The 18,021-nt window shown below is 46.6% G+C and overlaps 2 protein-coding genes across 2 annotated transcripts in view; one reads left to right on the top strand and one right to left on the bottom strand.

Annotated features, from left to right (window-relative positions):
- Positions 1 to 18,021, bottom strand: part of LOC134983529 (uncharacterized) — a 166,272-nt gene that overhangs the window by 34,754 nt on the left and 113,497 nt on the right. The window contains exon 5 of the mRNA XM_063949184.1: positions 13,596 to 14,303. Coding sequence (XP_063805254.1) covers positions 13,596 to 14,303 — 708 coding nt within the window. The remainder of the gene's footprint in view (positions 1 to 13,595; positions 14,304 to 18,021) is intronic.
- The window catches only part of LOC134983526 (gastrula zinc finger protein XlCGF57.1-like), a 32,830-nt gene continuing 18,248 nt past the window's right edge, over positions 3,440 to 18,021 (top strand). The window contains exons 1-4 of the mRNA XM_063949181.1: positions 3,440 to 3,620; positions 4,524 to 4,602; positions 4,726 to 4,823; positions 4,953 to 5,448. Coding sequence (XP_063805251.1) covers positions 4,566 to 4,602; positions 4,726 to 4,823; positions 4,953 to 5,448 — 631 coding nt within the window. The 5' untranslated portion in view covers positions 3,440 to 3,620; positions 4,524 to 4,565. The remainder of the gene's footprint in view (positions 3,621 to 4,523; positions 4,603 to 4,725; positions 4,824 to 4,952; positions 5,449 to 18,021) is intronic.

Genomic DNA, 18,021 nt, shown 5'->3' with positions numbered 1-18,021 from the left:
AGTCTCAGAGGTTGGGGAGCAGTCACCCAAGGGGAAACCTTCCAAGGAAGGTGGTCAAGTCAGGAATCCCTTCTACCAATAAACATCCTGGAGCTAAGAGCCGTGTATAACGGTCTTCTACAAGCAGCACAGCTTCTGCAAGATCAGGCCATTCAAGTGCAGTCGGACAATGTAACGACGGTGGCCTACTTAAACCGACAGGGTGGAACGAAGAGCAGAGCTGCAATGTCAGAGGTGACAAAAATCCTCTTCTGGGCAGAAAGGCATGCAGTGGCGCTGTCAGCAATCTTCATTCCGGGAGTGGACAACTGGGAAGCGGACTAACTCAGCAGACACGATCTCCATCCAGGAGAGTGGGGCATCCACCCGGAGGTGTTCGAGGAGATAACAAGTCGTTGGGGTGTACCTCAAATAGACATGATGGCCTTCCGCCTCAACAAGAAGCTTTGGAGGTACTGTTCCAGGTCGAGAGACCAACAAGCAGTGGCAGATGCCTTGGTAACGCCGTGGGTGTTCAAGTCAGTGTATGTGTTCCCTCCACTTCCACTCATTCCAAGAATTCTAAAGCTTGTAAAAAGAACAAGGGTTCAGGCGATCCTCATTGCTTCGGATTGGCCAGGGAGGGCTTGGTACGAGGATCTGCTGGATCTTCTACTGGAAGATACAAGGCCTCTTCCTCTTCGGGGGGATCTTCTGCAACAGGGGCCGTTCGCTTATCAAGACTTACCACAGCTACGTTTGACGGCATGGAGGTTGAACGCCAGATCTTAGCTCAGAAGGGTATTCCGAGCGTGGTTATTCCTACCTTGATACAGGCTAGGAAGGGAGTAACGTCTAAACATTACCATCAAATTTGGAAAAAGTTTGTGTCTTGGTGTGAATCCAAGAAATTTCCTGCGGTGGAGTTTCAACTTGGACGGTTTCTCCTTTTCCTGCAAGCAGGTGTGGATAAGGGCCTGAGGTTGGGATCCCTAAAGGTCCAGATTTCGGCTTTATCCATTTTCTTCCAGAAACAATTGTCTGTCCTCCCTGAAGTTCAGACCTTTTTGAAAGGGGTTTCTGCACATCCAGCCTCCCTTTGTGGTGCTGACGGCACCCTGGGATCTTGACATGGTGTTGCATTTCCTGCAATCGGATTAGTTTGAGCCTTTACAGGAGGTTGAGGTCAAGTTTCTCACGTGGAAGGCTGTCACGTTGTTGGCCTTGGCTTCTGTGCAACGTATGTCAGAACTGGGGGCTTTGTCCTGTAAAAGCCCCTATTTAGTCTTCCATGAAGATAGGGCAGAACTCAGGATGTGTCAACAGTTCCTTCCCAAAGTTGTGTTGGCATTTCATATCAACCAACCTATTGTGCTGCCAGTGGCTACTTACTCCTCAATTGCTTCAAAGTCCTTGGATGTTGTGAGGGCTTTGAAGATCTATGTGAAGGGGACTGCTCATCACAGAAAATCGGACTCTGTTTGTCCTGTATGATCCCAAGAAAATTGGGTGTCCTGCTTCTAAGTAGATGATTTCTCCCTGGATCAGGTTCACTATCCAGCATGCTTATTCTATTGCAGGATTGCCGTGTCCAAAATCTGTTAAAGCCCACTCTACTCGTAAGGTGGGTTCTTCTTGTGCGGCTGCCTGGGGTGTCTCAGCTTTGCCGAGCGGTTACTTGGTCTGGGTCGAACACGTTTGCTAAGTTCTACATGTTCGATACTTTGGCCTCTGAGGACCTCAAGTTTGTTCAAGCAGTTCTGCAAGAGCCTGCACGCTCTCCCTCCCATTCTGGGAGCTTTGGTACATCCCCATGGTACTAATGTGGACCCCAGCATCCTCTAGGACGTAAGAGAAAATAGGATTTTAATTACCTACCAGTAAATCCTTTTCTTGTAGTCCATAGAGGATGCTCGGCGCCCGTCCAGTGCTGCGTTTTCCTGCATTGGTTCTTTGGTTCAGTACAACCTGGTTCCTAGGTAAGTTCTGCGTTTCTTTGCTGTTTCAGTACTGCTTCAGCTGAGTTTTCAGGCTAGTTAGCCTGGTTTGCCTTGTTTGTGTGAGCTGGTATAAATCTCGCCACTATCTGTGTAAAATCCTTCTCTCGAAGTTGTCCGTCTCCTCGGGCACAGTTTCTAGACTGAGTCTGGTAGGAGGGGCATAGAGGGAGGAGCCAGCCCACACTATTAAACTCTTAAAGTGCCAATGGCTCCTAGTGGACCCGTCTATACTCCATGGTACTAATTTGGACCCCAGCATCCTCTATGGACTGCGAGGAAAGGATTTACCGGTATATAATTAAAATCCTATTTTCTCCTAGCCTTAGCTTCGGCAAGGCGTGTTGCACAATTGGGTGCCTTGTCATGCAAGCCACCGTCTCTGGTATTTCATACTGACAGAGCGGATCTTTGGACAAATCCCGCTTTTCTACCACAGGTAGTATCTTCTTTCACGTCAATCAACCAATCAATCGTAGTTCCTGTTTTTCAGAAGATTCAGATACTCTAGCTACTTTGGACGTGGTACGCACACTCCGCGTTTATGTAGCCCGAACATCAACAATACGTAAAACGGATACTTTGTTCTCTATGATGCAGTCAAGATAGGTTGGCCAGCTTCCAAACAGACCTTGGCCAGATAGATTAACCTGACCATTCGTCAGGTACACTTTCATGCTAGTCGATGGGAACGTCATGGGCAGCAGGCTTTAGAGCTTCTACGACGCAACCTTGCCATGCAATTACATGGCCATCAGTGCACACGTTTGTGTGCTTTTACAAGTTTGATAATTCTGCGGCATCAGCTTCTAGCTTTGGCCGTCTAGTGTTACTGGTGCCAAACAGCTCTTCCGCCCAAGGGGGAAACTTTGGTAGGTCCCAAGAGTACTCCAGTGACCCCTAGTGGATTAGAAAGAAAACAGGATTTTGATACTTACCAGATAAATCCTTTTCTTTGCACCCACAGGGGGCACTGGACGCCCACCCAGAGCAGTTTCACCTGGCTGGTGGTAAGTTCAATAGTTCTTATGGTAACACAATTTCACTGACTTGTTCAAATGTAAGGTGATAGTTATCTATTGTTGTGTCACCTTTCTAGTTGATCATTATGTTATGTGTCACCTTTCTAGTTGTCTGTTATGTTATAATGTTATATATAATTCTCCATTGTTCATCCTCTCTGTCGCTCCTATTTGGCTCAGCAAAAAAAACTAAGGCATCTTGGGAGTATGGAGGGAGAAGGAGGGTTATACATTTAAATGTTTAAATGTGCCTATCCCTGCTATGGCACCGTCCATATCCCAAGAGTACTCCAGTGCCCCCTGTGGATTCAAAGAAAAGGATTTATCTGGTAAGTACCAAAATCCTATTATCTATAGTAATAATACAGGGACATGACTGTGGAGGTGAGGGGATCTGGGCGCATTTACAGAGATATTTATGTCTCCCCCATTTCACAGAGGTGTGAAGAAGACATCTGGTGAGCGTGAGACACCCAGCAGCCATCGTCGTGTGACAGGAGGACTGAGAAGGTCCCAGAGGCCCATCACGGTGCCTCCACCTCACTCACTGATACATGAGAGACACCGTGACCAGAAGATCCAGGAACTCACCAACAAGATCATTCAGCTGCTGACTGGAGAGGTGACTGCTGGGAATGGGGCATTATACAGTAACACCAGGGGACATGTCTAGGTAATGACTGGAGAGGTGACTAATGGGAATGGGACATTATACATTAACACCAGGGGATGGGTCTGGGTGATGACTGGAGAGGTGACTGCTGGGAATGTGACATTATACAGTAACACCAGGAGATATGTCTGGGTGATGACTGGAGAGGTGACTGCTTGGAATGGGACATTATACAGTAACACCGGGGGATGTGTTTGGGTGATGACTGGAGAGGTGACTGTTGGGAATAGGGCATTATACAGTAACACCAGGGGACGTGTCAGGGTGATGACTGGAGAGGTGAATGCCGGGAATGGGGCATTAACAGTAACACCGGGGGATGTGTCTAGGTGATTACTGGAGAGCTGACTGCTGGAAATGGGACATTACACAGTAACACCAGTGGACATGTCTGGGTGATGACTGGACGGTTGACTGCTGGGAATGGGACATTATACAGTAACACCAGGGGATGTGTCCGGGTTATAACTGGAGAGGTGACTGCCGGGAATGGGACATTATACAGTAACACCAGGGGACGTGTCTGGGTGATGACTGGAGAGGTGACTGCCGGGAATGGGGCATTATACAGTAACACCAAGGGATGTGTCTGAGTGTTGACTGGAGAGATGACTGCCGGGAATGGGACATTATACAGTAACACCAGGGAACGTGTCTGGGTGGTGACTGCTGGGAATGGGACATTATACAGTAACACCAGGGGATGTGTCTGTGTGATGACTGGAGAGGTGACTGCTGGGAATGGGACATTATACAGTAACACCAGGGGATGTGTCTGGGTGATGACTGTATCACTGTTTGTGTCTGGTTCCTATAATGTGTCATGATGTCACTGTCTATGTCTCCATGCAGGAGACGGAGAATATAGAGGAACACAGGGGTCTGTACAAGGATATGATGATGGAGAATCACCGGCCCCACACAGCACTGGGTAAGAGGAGATGGTCATGTATTGTACAGGGGAGAGCAGGTATGGGGGGCCCCTATATACACACATCATCTGATAATCACATAAATACAGTGTATTTACACAGTCACTGTGTGTCTCCTACAGATGGACCCAGTAACAGAGATACCCCAGAGAGATGTCCCCGTCCTCTGTATTCCCAGGATTGTGCAGAGGAGAATCACAGGATCCCACAGAAGGATCAGGTAGGAGGGATTTAGGGTCTCCCCAATATACCAAAGTGACCATCACTATATGATCTGTAGAGGAGCTGTGTATACTATTATACTATTAATATACTATTTTTAATGTATATTGTTTTATGGGCTATTTAGGATGAATATCTCGCTGACATTAAGATAGAAGATACAGAGGGAGAAGAAGAGACGTATGTGACTGAGATTAAGGCAGAAGATATAGAGGGAGAAGAAGAGACGTATGTGACTGATATAAAGGCAGAAGATATAGAGGGAGAAGAAGAGACGTATGTGACTGATATGAAGGCAGAAGATATAGAGGGAGAAGAAGAGACGTATGTGACTGATATAAAGGCAGAAGATATAGAGGGAGAAGAAGAGACATATGTGACTGATATAAAGGCAGAAGATATAGAGGGAGAAGAAGAGATGTATGTGACTGATATAAAAACAGAAGATACAGAGGGAGAAGAAGAGACGTATGTGACTGATATAAAGGCAGAAGATATAGAGGGAGAAGAAGAGACATATGTGACTGATATAAAGGCAGAAGATATAGAGGGAGAAGAAGAGACGTATATGAGTGGAGATCAGCAGTGTAAGGAGGAGGAAATCCCTACAGATATCACCACAGGTAAGTAATAAACACTAATTACAGAAAAGAGTCACATTTACTCCTTGCTCAGTCACTACAGCAATCTCTTATACTACACCCTCCTCTGTCGGTACAAAAAAAAAAGAGGAATATATATTTTCCCAGTGAGGGAGTCAGTAGCCATCAGCTCCTATTATACTCCTGCTCCCACCTCACATCATGTCACTGTGTGTTACCAGCCCAGAGATCTGACCAGTCTCCTCCCCACACTCTCTGGTGTATCTCATACATCAGGAGCCATCAGCCCCTATTATACTCCTGCTCTCCCCCTCACATCATGTCACTGTGTGTTACCAGCCCAGAGATCTGACCAGTCTCCTCCCCACACTCTCTGGTGTATCTCATACATCAGGAGCAATCAGCCCCTATTATACTCCTGCTCTCCCCATCACATCATGTCACTGTGTGTTACCAGCCCAGAGATCTGAGCAGTCTCTTCCCCACACTCTCTGGTGTATCTCATAAATCAGGAGGCATAAGCCCCTATTTTACTCCTGCTCTCCAGTCTCATTATGTCACTGTGTGTTACCAGCCCAGAGATCTGACCAGTCTTCTCCCCATATTCTCTGGTGTATCTCATACATCAGGAGCCTTCAGCCCATATTATACTCCTGCTCTCCCCCTCACATTATGTCACTGTGTGTTACCAGCCCAGAGATCTGGCCAGCCTCCTCCCCACACTCTCTGGTGTATCTCATACATCAGGAGCCATCAACCCCTATTATACTCCTGCTCTCCCCTCATATTCAGAATCCTGCACATTCCCTGCTGATTACCTGTCCCCTGGCACTTGGATGATGGCCTTCTCTCTCTAAGTAATCGGGGCTGTCTGGCATTAGGGGCATAGAGAGAAGTGAGGGTGACATATTTATAATGAATTTTCCCAACTAGAATCCAATATCTACCATTGCATTCCACCCACTTGCTTTCCAGGTGAAAGGGGCAGGATCTTTTAGAAAGGATGGCTACACCACAGGAGATATAGCATGTTGGGTAGTTATTGGTAAACTCAGGGGGAGAGTGCAATGGAACATGTGATTCCTGAATGGCTACCACTGCCACCTTCTGGTCAGCGAAATATGTTAATGCAAGACATCTCTTACGGGGAGAACCTTTTACATTAAGACTTAAAACTTCACCGTGATAGAGAGAGATCAGATCATGGTATGAAACATCTAGGATCATCTGTGTAAAGTCCGATAGAGTCTGTAGGGCGTGTGCATATTTCAAACTATCAAATATCAGAAAAAATAAAATAGGGAACAAAAATGGGAGACTAACAGAAATAGCGTCCATAAAGGAGCTAGAGATTCCGTCACTAGGGTACCGTAACAGAAAGGTGGAAAAAGGTGGCGGTCGGGCCTAAAAGGGAAACTCACAGACTACCCCAAGTAGCCATACGAGAGGCAAAATCTAGTCATCATAGTAACAATTGTACAAAGAAATATCAAATCTCAATGTATCCAAAGGAGGTAAAGGCCAAGATCATGGCCTGATATCCAATGTAGGTACTACCAACACCATTATAAGGCCAACAGGATGTTAGACAAATCAGCCATGCTTTGCCTGAACACCCAAACATTCTAAAAAGGTATTATGAAACGTAACACTGGAAAGAATGTCAGACCATATACCATATAGCAATTATATAGCACAGGAAATGAAGATAAAAATATACGTTTTATACCTATACCAAGAGCAAATAAATTTGTTCCAAAAATAGATCCATGCCCAGTAACTTAGTCCCAGTTGGCACATGTTACAGTAGGAAACAAACTCTGAGTGTCTCTAAGAGTCTTACTCCTTTAGCATATTACTTCGATACGGAAGACAACTCCTCCGGGATTGGTTTAGGTAAAGTGTCAGGAAGGACTGTCAACAGGAATGTCCCACTTTTTCAGAATAGCAGGGCCATCCTCGGGTGAAGGTATCACTGTGAAGGCACCGTTTCGCATTTCAATAAGGTTAGTAGGGAAGCCCCATTTGTATTGCACATTCCCTTGGGTGGAATAGATGCCTTTTGGTCAGCGTCGCAGGAGAAATATCCGGAAATAGCGCAGATTATCCAGGCACTAAGCTATGGGGAGGAAGACAAAGCGGCTCGTAGAATGCGTTCTTTAATGTGAAAAAGTGGACCCTGAGCAGAGTGTCCCTCGTGCTTGGATAGGGGCCTGTTTGGACTTTGGGAGTCTATGGATCCTATCAATAAGAAGGTCCTTGGCAGGAGCCTAAGGTGGAAGCTTCTGAAAAGAGGACCGTGGCATAATCATAAAGCTCAGCATTTGTAACAGAATCCAGAACGCCCATTATTCTGATATTATTTCTCCGAGACCTGTCTTCTAAATCAATGACTTTATCACGAATAGAGACCAGGTCTTCCTGAAGGGTGTCATGTGCTGAAATCAGATCTTTGTGAGACGCAACAATCTCTTTCATCTTTTTTTTTTTTTTTTAATAAGTTTTATTGATTTTTGTCATAATAAGAACAAAAACAAGAACAGTAAAAAGAATGTGGATCAATATAGGAGTTACACAGAAGTGGGGCGTTAACAAGACACAATAATATCAAGGCCCATAGTGATCCTATCAATTAAATACCAAAAACAGCAATACAATTATACAAAGAGCGAAAAGAAAAATAGAGGAAAGTAAAGAAGAGAAAAAAGAAAGAAAAAGAGGTAAGTGTAATGAAAGAAGGGGAGGGGGTGAGTGTCGGCCAGATGAGGTTGTTCGCATTACAGAGTTCAGACATATATATAGGCGATGGGTCAGATGGTCGTCAATGGTGGTTCTGCATTAAAGTGCAATGTCCATGGCGTCCAAGTGCGAATAAAGTTATTTGGCGTATCATGAACGGCAGCGGTAATGCGTTCTAATTTGTATGTGGACCATATAGCATTAACAGTAGCGGAGAGAGTAGGATGAGAGACGGACTTCCAATTTGCCACAATTTGGCATTTGGCTGTGTTTAAAATGTGTTTAATTAGTTTTAGTTGATGGCTCAAGGTGTCAGGGATAGGACGCAAAAGTAAAGAATGGAAGGGCGAGTCTGGGACGACTACATCGGTGACATCAAAAATTAGTTTATGAATCTGACGCCAGTAGCGATGGATGAATGTACAGGACCACCAAACATGCAGCATGGTTCCCCGTTGCCCACAAAGTCTCCAACATTTATCAGAGCAGGAAGGATAAATAGTTTGTAGTCTAGATGGCACTAAATACCATCGGTAATAGATTTTATAAGAGTTTTCCTGTAGGAAACTCTACATTGTTCCATAAGGGGGTCAATGAAGGATTATAAGAGCAATAAAAGCGAGTGCAGTGATCCCAGTAATAAGAGAAACGAAGTCGGGCGGGAGCGAGGTGTGCACCATAACAGAGTTGAGGGTGAATACATATTTACTGCGTGAGCTTCTAAAAGCGTCCACAGTCTCTGCTCGGGAGGCGAGTGCCAGAGAACACAGGAGGCTAAGTGCGTAGCACGGTAGTACTTAATCAGGTCTGGCATGCCGAGGCCCCCCGAAGTACGATGTTGTTGGAGCAGTCGTATCTTAACTCTGGGTTTCTTTCCAGCCCAAACAAAACTAGATATGTCCCGCTGAAGATTTTTCAATATTTTAGTTGGTATGTGGATTGGGAGAGTCTGCCAAAGATACAGTAATCGCGGCAATATGTTCATTTTGACATCAGCGATGCACCCGAACCAAGAGATATAGAGTTTGTTCCAACCGACTAGGTCAGTGCGTATCGACGAAAATAACCGTGGGAAATTAGCTGTGTACAGCGTCAAGTGAGATTTAGTTAGGTAGATGCCTAGATATTTAAGCTTAGTGTGTTGCCATTTAAACGGATAAGATTGTAGGAGGCGCAGATCTTGGGAAGACACATTTATATCTAAAATCTGTTTTGTCAGCATTGAGATTGTAATTAGACAGGTGACTACAAGTTTAAATCTCCTCAAATAAGTGTTGCAGGGATATGCTCGGGTCAGTTAAAGTTAATATGACATCGTCAGCGTACAGCGCTATTTTGTATTCGTGGTTTCCCATTACAATGCCCGAGATGTTGACATTCAGTCTGACTTTGGCCGCCAATGGCTCCATCACCGGAGCGAACAGCAACGGGGAGAGCGGGCAGCCTTGTCAGATGCCATTCCTGATAGAAAGAGATGGGGAGAAAAGACTATTAACGAGAACGGAGGCAGAAGGATTATGATAAAGTGAGGTAACAGAATTTTAAAAAGCGCCATGTAGACCCATATTTCTCAGTGTTTGTTGAATAAAGGGCCATGCTACTCTATCAAAGGCTTTTTCTGCATCCAGAGCCACCACCAGGGTCGGAATGGATTCCCGTTGGGAGAGGTGGATAAGATTAATAAGTCGGCGAGTATTATCCGCAGCCTGCCAGTTAGGGACAAAACCGACCTGGTCCGGATGTATTAAAACCGGTAGAAATGGGGCCAATCTGTTCGCTAGGATTTTGGCGAACAACTTGAGGTCTGTATTTAAAAGTGAGGTGGGCCTATAATTTTTCATTTCCAGTGGGTCGCGATCAGGCTTGGGTATGACGATGATGTTGGCCCTGGTGGTGGCTGCATCCAGTGAGCCTTGTTCCAATAAAGAGTTAAATAATGAGTGAAGCATGGAAAGCAGGGACTGTGATTTTTTTTTATATAATAGATAGCTGTATAGCCATCAGGCCCCGGGGCGGACGATCGGCGTAGCTTAGCGATCGTGGTGAGAATTTCCTCGTTGGAAACAGGGGCATTAAGTCTTTCTAGATCCGAAGCAGTGAGTTTCGGTAAGCGACAGGAGAATAAGTAATGTCGGATGGTGGTGATATGAAGTGGGTCAGTAGGAGTAGGTGAAGATAGATTGTAGAGGGATTCATAATAATCATGAAACTGTGAGGCCATAACCTTAGGGTCACAAGTCACGGATCCGTCAGAGCATTTTAGGGCAAGTATATGATTCTGCGTACGTATTGCCCGAAGACGACGAGCCAACAAAGTGTCCGCTCTATTCGATTTTTCATAAAACCTCTGGCGGATCCATAAGAGTGAGCTGATTGTTTTTTTGTCCTTTAAGTGAGAGAATCTTAGTGTATAGCTGTTTTTTCGGGAAGCGCTGGTGGAGAAGGGTTAAAGAAGTAAATTCGGTTTCCAAGTCAAGAATACGTTTAGCTTCAATCTTTCTGTGAGTCGAGGCAAGGTTAATGAGAAGGCCACGTAACGTGGCTTTATGAGCTTCCCATAACACTCCAGGGGAAATATCAGGAGAAATATTATCAGTGAGGTAAGTGTGAATCATGGGCCTAATTCTGAGTTGATCGCAGCAGCAAATTTGTTAGCAGTTGGGCAAAACCATGTGCACTGCAGGAGGAGCAGATATAACGTGCAGAGAGAGTTAGATTTGGGTGGGGTGTATTCAAACTGAAATCTAAATTGCAATGTAAAAATAAAGCAGCCAGTATTTACCTTGCACAGAAACAAAATAACCCACCCAAATCTAACTCTCTCTGCAAATGTTATATCTGCCCCCCCCCTGCAGTGCAAATGGTTTTGCCCAATTGCTAAAAAAATTGCTGCTGCGATCAACTCAGAATTACCCCCATGTCGTTAATTTCATCTATGTTGGAGGATTAAAGAAGAAGAGACTCATTTAAACGTCATGCACGTGGGGTCGAGAGCTTATGAGGGATAGCAATATCCAGTATGATCGCATAGTGGTCTGACCAAGTAGTAGGAATTATTTGCGCTCCTAGGAGGGTTTTGAGTGGAGTCGCGATCTACAAAAATATAGTCAATGCCAGTGTAAAGGTTGTGTGGAGGTGAATAGTGCGTGTAACCTCTAGCGGACGGATACAGAGTTCTCCAGCTATCATACAGGTTATAAGAGGAGATACATGTTTGTAAAAGTTTAGACAGCTTTGTGTGAGCAGACGTCTCTGTGCTAGGGTGAGATCTATCAAAAAGGGGGTCAAGGGTAACGTTTCAATCCCCAGCTACTATGATTTTAGAATTCAAGAATTTAGAGAGCTGGTCAGAGAATATCCCAAAGAATGAACCCTGCTGCATGTTTGGGGCATACACGGACGCCAAGGTGATAGGAATTTGATTGAGGGTACGGGAGAGAATTACAAATCTACCACTATCATCAAGGACAGAATCTTGAATGACTATGGGGAGATCACGGTGGATCATTATAGCAGTGCCTCTACGCTTGGCTGACATAGTAGAGTAAAAGGTGTGAGGGTACTTTTTACAGTTTAAAGAGGGGTGAGGTACTTTAAAATTAGTTTCTTGTAGAAAGATTACATCCGGCTTGTGCCGAGCAAAGAAATTAAACGCCATGGATCTTTTAAACGGGGAATTAAGACCATTGACATTAATGGATAACAGTTTCAAGGTCATGGGGGGGGGGGGGGGGGTAATAGTCATCAGAGTACACTGCAGTGAACAACCATTCTCGTGGCCAAACAGAGAAGACTAGGAAAAATAGAGAGAAACAGAATAGAGTAAGTGTGAGAGTGAACTCAAAGAATAGACCCATTCCTAAATGCGGGTAGGGTCCAAAAGAGAGAGGGGTAGTGCCAACAAGGCAGTCCCTTCATTGTGGGGGGTAGCGACAATTAAAGAAAACAGTAAGTAAGAACCAGAACATGGAAAACAAGAACAAAGACGTCCTGCGGTCAAGCGCAAGGGTGGAGATGTAACAGGTGAAGACATGAGAAAAGAAATTCCAAATCGTGACATGACCAGACAAGTATATAATAGAACAATTACGTTGAAAGTAACTATACTATATTAAAAAAAGAAAAAAGAAAATTGAAGAACAAACAGGCTTATATGAAAACATGTAGTCAACGACTGATGAACATTACAACAAGAAATGGAACAACAGTAATTGCGATATCGTGCCCATAGCCTAAGGCGGTCCCGCTATAGTAAGCAAAGTATTAGCCTTACCAATTCAAGGCACAACAATCATTGTCTGGATGGGACCAGGCAGGGCTATCGTACATGAGTCCCAGAGACCAAACAGTCCTTAGAACAACTAGAGCAGTATGTTCGGAATGTTGGGGAGAGGGGGGGGGGGAAGGGAATACATTTTACAATAATAAAACAAAGCATAGTTACATGTCCCTGGTTATAAGAAAGCCATGTCATTTAATAGACCAATCAGGAGTAGGTGCCATAGGCCTCATTGGGGATGCAGAAGTGAGTTGATTCCTAAACTCGTCAGGTAGAGTGTCAAGGATACAAACAATTTGGAAGCTGCTCAATCATACCTGGAGATAATTATATATCAGGTGCTGGAAGGGGGAGGGGTCATAGACAGACAAACAAAGAGGAAGGGGGGTGCAAATCCCCACCCCCAAATTCCCTTCCGCACACTGAAAATTACCTGTAACCATCCCTGAATCTATCTGGTAATAAAATTCAGAGAATTTGTCACAAATGTTTGCAAACACATGTTTAAGCTGCTGGCCACTTCACGGCTTCTCTGATACAGCAGTCCTAACTACTTAATAGCAGTGCCCACATTGGGCCATGTAATTTGTCACAGTACGCCTCATGATAAAGGTCAATACTAAAACATTTCCAGACAGAGAGCTAACTTACCAGGGAGCCACCCCCAGGATCTCCCATTGGCACTACAAGGAACAGCATGCCTTCCAAATTCTGCTCCCATTCAATGCCTCATGCACACAAGCAGACAAACAATTTGGAAGCTGCTCAATCATACCTGGAGATAATTATATATCAGGTGCTGGAAGGGGGAGGGGTCATAGACAGACACAAGCAGACAAACAATTTGGAAGCTGCTCAATCATGCTGGAAATGTTTTAGTATTAACCTTTATCATGAGGCGTACTGTGACAAATTACATGGCCCAATGTGGGCCCTGCTATTAAGTAGTTAGGACTGCTGTATCAGAGAAGCCGTGAAGTGGCCAGCAGCTTAAACATGTGTTTGCAAACATTTGTGACAAATTCTCTGAATTTTATTACCAGATAGATTCAGGGATGGTTACAGGTAATTTTCAGTGTGCGGAAGGGAATTTGGGGGTGGGGATTTGCACCCCCCTTCCTCTTTGTTTGTCTTAGAGTGTCAAGGATACCAAGAGTCTTGAGAAGGTCATAGTCTTGAGCAGGGGTTTTAACTGAGTTTTGGTAACTTGAAGCTGAAATGGAAACCCCCATTTATACTTAATAGAATGAGTGCGGAGGACTCTGGTAACAGCAGCAAGGTCCCAACGCTTTCTAAGTGTAGAAGGCGCTAAGTCTTGGTATATTTGAAGTTGAGTGCCGGAATAATCAACGGATTGGTGTTCCCGTGCCGCAGACATGAGTTTTTCCTTTGTCTTGTAATAGTGGAAACGGAGGATGACATCCCGCGGTGGTTGAGTTGGGGGAGGCCGAGGGCGGAGCGCCCTATGCGCCCTGTCTAGAATGAGCAGGTCTTTCGGAGTACCGGGGATCAGATTCAGGAATAGGCCTTCTGGAAAACCTGGGAGGGTCTCCATGGTAACACTCGCTGGAATTTTGCGGACCCTAATATTATTTCTGCGGTTCTGATTGTCCAAGTCCTCCAAGTGGTCTCCATGAAGATCGACATCTGCGCGGAGGTCCGTTAGCTCCTGCTCAATCACGGCTTGGTACTGGCAAACCTCATCCATCTTACGTTCCAGGGAATCAGTACGTGTGCCCAAGTCGGTCAGTTCATTTCTAAATTCCATGAGCGTTGACCTCATCTCAGTTTGAATAGTTTTAGTGACAATAGAGATGATGTCTTGGGTGGTAAGGTGAGCTTTCGGCGACGGAGCGTCCTACGAATCCGACATTCGATCTGTAGTTGAAGAGTTACGAGAAGTAGAACCTGCTTTCTCCCATGCACGAAGAATGCTGGGTTTATTAACAGCAGGGGATTTTTTTGCAACATAGTAGAACGGGAAAGGCAAGGTGATAAGTACCAAGAATATCAGCTCCGCTTAGGAGATCATAAATGAATATGGAAAATAATCCTGAGAGACCTCGGCTAGGAGAGCAGCTGCCCTCTAACGCTGGTTGACCGCAGGATGATCCAGCCTAGGACAGGCATCAGGTGCGCCATGGAGCGCCTCTTAGAGATTGGGCAACAGTGAAATGGAATCCACGGTAAAGTGGAGTGGGTTGCCGAGCTGACCTGGGGTCAGGGTAGTTGACGATAATAAAATGGCCTTAGAAATCTGCTGGTAGAGACAACCACGGGCACACAGGCACGGACCAGCCAGTAGCAACGCTGGGGGCCTCGAGCATTAATAATTTGTAACCCTCCTGGGTGTTCGCTTCTCAAAGCTCACTAGAGGAGGTAGAGATAGCCATCCCCAATATTCCTGGGTGCGCCACGCCAACGCGCCGCCGAGTGGGAACGGCAGCGCAGGGGGGAGAAGACGTAGAGAACATCTCCAGGTGCCCTTTGTGCCACGTTGTGAGCTAGGCTAAAGGACGAGAAAAGGGGCAGGGGTGCCCACCTGCATCCTGGGAGGGAAACCACAGGGAGAACACTTGCGTCAGCTGGGGATTTTAGTGCTGTGTCCACCGGGAGCAGGGGCATCACAGGAGCAGTGGAGCAGGCTCTGTGGTGCATAAGAGAGATGGGGAGATAAGCGTGGAGTCAGCGGGCCGCGGAGGGGAGCGATGATGCAGTGTGACCCCAGCCAGCCTCGGCACAGGCAGCCAGACTATGTGCCACGTCTCCGGAATCCGCAGCGGGTGTCACGCCAGCTGGAGCACGCGGCTATAGAGGAGGGGTCAATCAGCGGCTGCAGTAAAACACCAGGCTCCGTCCGCCGGTGTCCCAGGTCCCCAGGTTGCACCACCTTCTGTCTCAATAGCATACAGTATGGGCGTGCTGCCCCTAGTCAAGATGGCGCCGTCAGTCTAAAACACAAGGCTACAGCAGCCTGAGCACCTGGAGCCCACAGGATACGGGCTGATACGTTGGTGGAAGCGGTGAGTGTCTCCACATCCGTGGAGACGGCCTGCGGCAGGAGGGGAGAGAGTGAGAACAGGTGAGCAGCGTCTCTGGTCCCAGATGCACCGGTGGCTCATCCGCGCCAAACAGCCTGTCCCCGCTCCAGGTGCCGCAGTTGAGGGGGGCTTCCCAGCCGGGTCAGTCAGGCGGGTGATGGACGCAGGGGTAGCAGAGGAAAGGAGGGCGTTCTGTCGCAGACCGCGAGCGCCTCACTTCCAGGGCAGAGGAGAAATCGAGGCCCCTGCTCCAGTCAGGGAAGCAGGCCGCAACTCGCACAGGTGCAGGAGGCACCCGCCGGCTCTGCAGACCACCACTCCCGACACAGGAGCAATTGAGGGGGTCCAAAACGAGTCCTCTCATGCAGGTAGCAGCATAATTTGAGCGAGGTAAGTGTGCCTCAGGCAGGAGCTCAAACACTGCCCAACTGCCTGGATCCGCTGCCAAGCCACACCCCAATCTCTTTCATCTTAGTCTGTATGAGTGCCAGTCTCACTGATATCGGACCTCAAAGCTTGAATATTAGAGTTAAATTCTGAGGTTATTTTAGTCCTTAAAATAGGATTTTAATACCTACCGGTAAATCCTTTTCTCTTAGTCCGTAGAGGATGCTGGGGACTCCATAAGGACCATGGGGTATAGACAGGCTCCGCAGGAGACATGGGCACTCTAAGACTTTAATGGGCATGAACTGGCTCCTCCCTCTATGCCCCTCCTCCAGACCTTTAGTTATAGGAACTGTGCCCAGAGGAGACAAACATTTTGAGGAAAAGGATTTTGTTAATTAAGGGTGAGTTACATACCAGCTCACACCACAACACACCGTACAACATTGTATATAACTAAACCAGTTAACAGCATGAACCAAAAGAGATCAGCAACAGTCTGATCTTAACTGAAAACACAACCATTGTGTAACCTTAGCAATAACTATGTACAAGTACTGCAGATAGAGTCCGCCCAGCATCCTCTACGGACTAAGAGAAAAGGATTTACCGGTAGGTATTAAAATCCTATTTTCTCATATGACCTAGAGGATGCTGGGGACTCCGTAAGGACCATGGGGTTTATACCAAAGCTCCAGACCGGGCAGGAGAGTGCGGATGACTCTGCAGCACCGATTGAGCAAACATGAGGTCTCCATCAGCCAGGGTAACAAACTTGTAGAATTTTGCAAAAGTGTTTGAACCCGACCAAGTAGCTGCTGTTAGGCGCCGAGAGTCCGCCCGTCAGTGCGGCCCGGCGCCTAGCAACTAGGGACGCCGCAGGCAGACAGCCGCCGGCTCCCTAGCAACGCTAGACGCCGGGCGCACGGAGCCGCTCAGACCCTAGCAACAGGGACGCCACGGTCTGACCGCGTTCCCCGTTGCTGGGTCTTAATTAATCAAGTGCTTGTGTATTCTGGCCGTGCAGCATGCAGCTGCACGGCATCATGTTGTAATTAGCCCTGTCTGGCACCTGATTGGAGGGCTTCCATTTAAAAGCACTCTCAGGACTTCTCACAGACGCCGGTGATAGCTTCCTGTTTGCCTGTGTCAGTTACAGAGAGTTTCCAGTCCTGCTCAATCCGGTTGTTCCTGTCCTCAGTGATCCAGTACTCGGAATTTGTCATCTATTCCTGGAGTCCGACCGAGCACCTTTAACATCCTGTGGTGTTCGTGAGTCGCGGCGTAGCCGTGTGTTGCGGCTTGACCGCTTACTATTTATTATTTAGTTTATTGTGTTCTGGAGCTTTTGCGGAGGATTCCGCTCCCCCTGATCCACTCTGGTATCCAGCGGTGCTGGATAGGAGTGACGGATCAGTGGATCTTTGGTTGTCCTTTTCCCTGGCGGCTAGTCCGCACATACCTTTGGTTTAAGTTAGTTAGCTTGTAGCCCCTGGCCTGGTTGCTTAGTCAGAGGGCCCCTTGTTATCACCCTGTCTCGGATTTCCCTTTGTCTCCCATTAAGACCTGAGGGGGCATCGGGGTTGGGCAGGCATAATCCGCCCTTCGAACGCGGCTGCCATGGGCTCAAGCAACCATAGTCTCGCAAGGGATTTCTGATAACACGGGCGAGACAACGGAGTTAGGGCGCCAGGGGTTACTAGGCTTTCCTGCTCCCGTAACCAGCATATCTTTCCAGTACTCAGACCTCTGCCATAAGATCTCCTCTGGTCTGGAGTACGGGAATCATAACATTATAACCGGCCAGACTAAAATTTAAAATTAAACAGGAGTTAATTTTTTCCCTTATTCTGTTGGGAGATTTGTCAGCCTCATGAATCCCTCCGGTGTTGGGCCAAATCCTGGCCAGCGTTTAGTTAGCCAGATTCAAGAGCTTACTCAGATGGTTCAGGATCTGTCCCTTCGGGTGAGGTCACAGGAAGATCTGTTACGGACTTCCCCGAGGGTCATTCCTGAACCAAAAATGCATCTGCCTGACTGTTTTTCTGGGGATAGAAAGCAGTTTTTTAATTTTAAAGAGTCTTGTAAACTGTATTTTCGTTTAAGACCAGTCTCCTCAGGTACGGAATCTCAGCGGGTAGGAATTAT

The sequence above is a fragment of the Pseudophryne corroboree genome, assembly GCF_028390025.1.
Source record: "Pseudophryne corroboree isolate aPseCor3 chromosome 3 unlocalized genomic scaffold, aPseCor3.hap2 SUPER_3_unloc_17, whole genome shotgun sequence".
NCBI lineage: Eukaryota > Metazoa > Chordata > Amphibia > Anura > Myobatrachidae > Pseudophryne > Pseudophryne corroboree.
The sequence above is the reverse complement of the archived record's forward strand: the minus strand, read 5'-3'. Positions and strand labels throughout refer to the sequence as shown.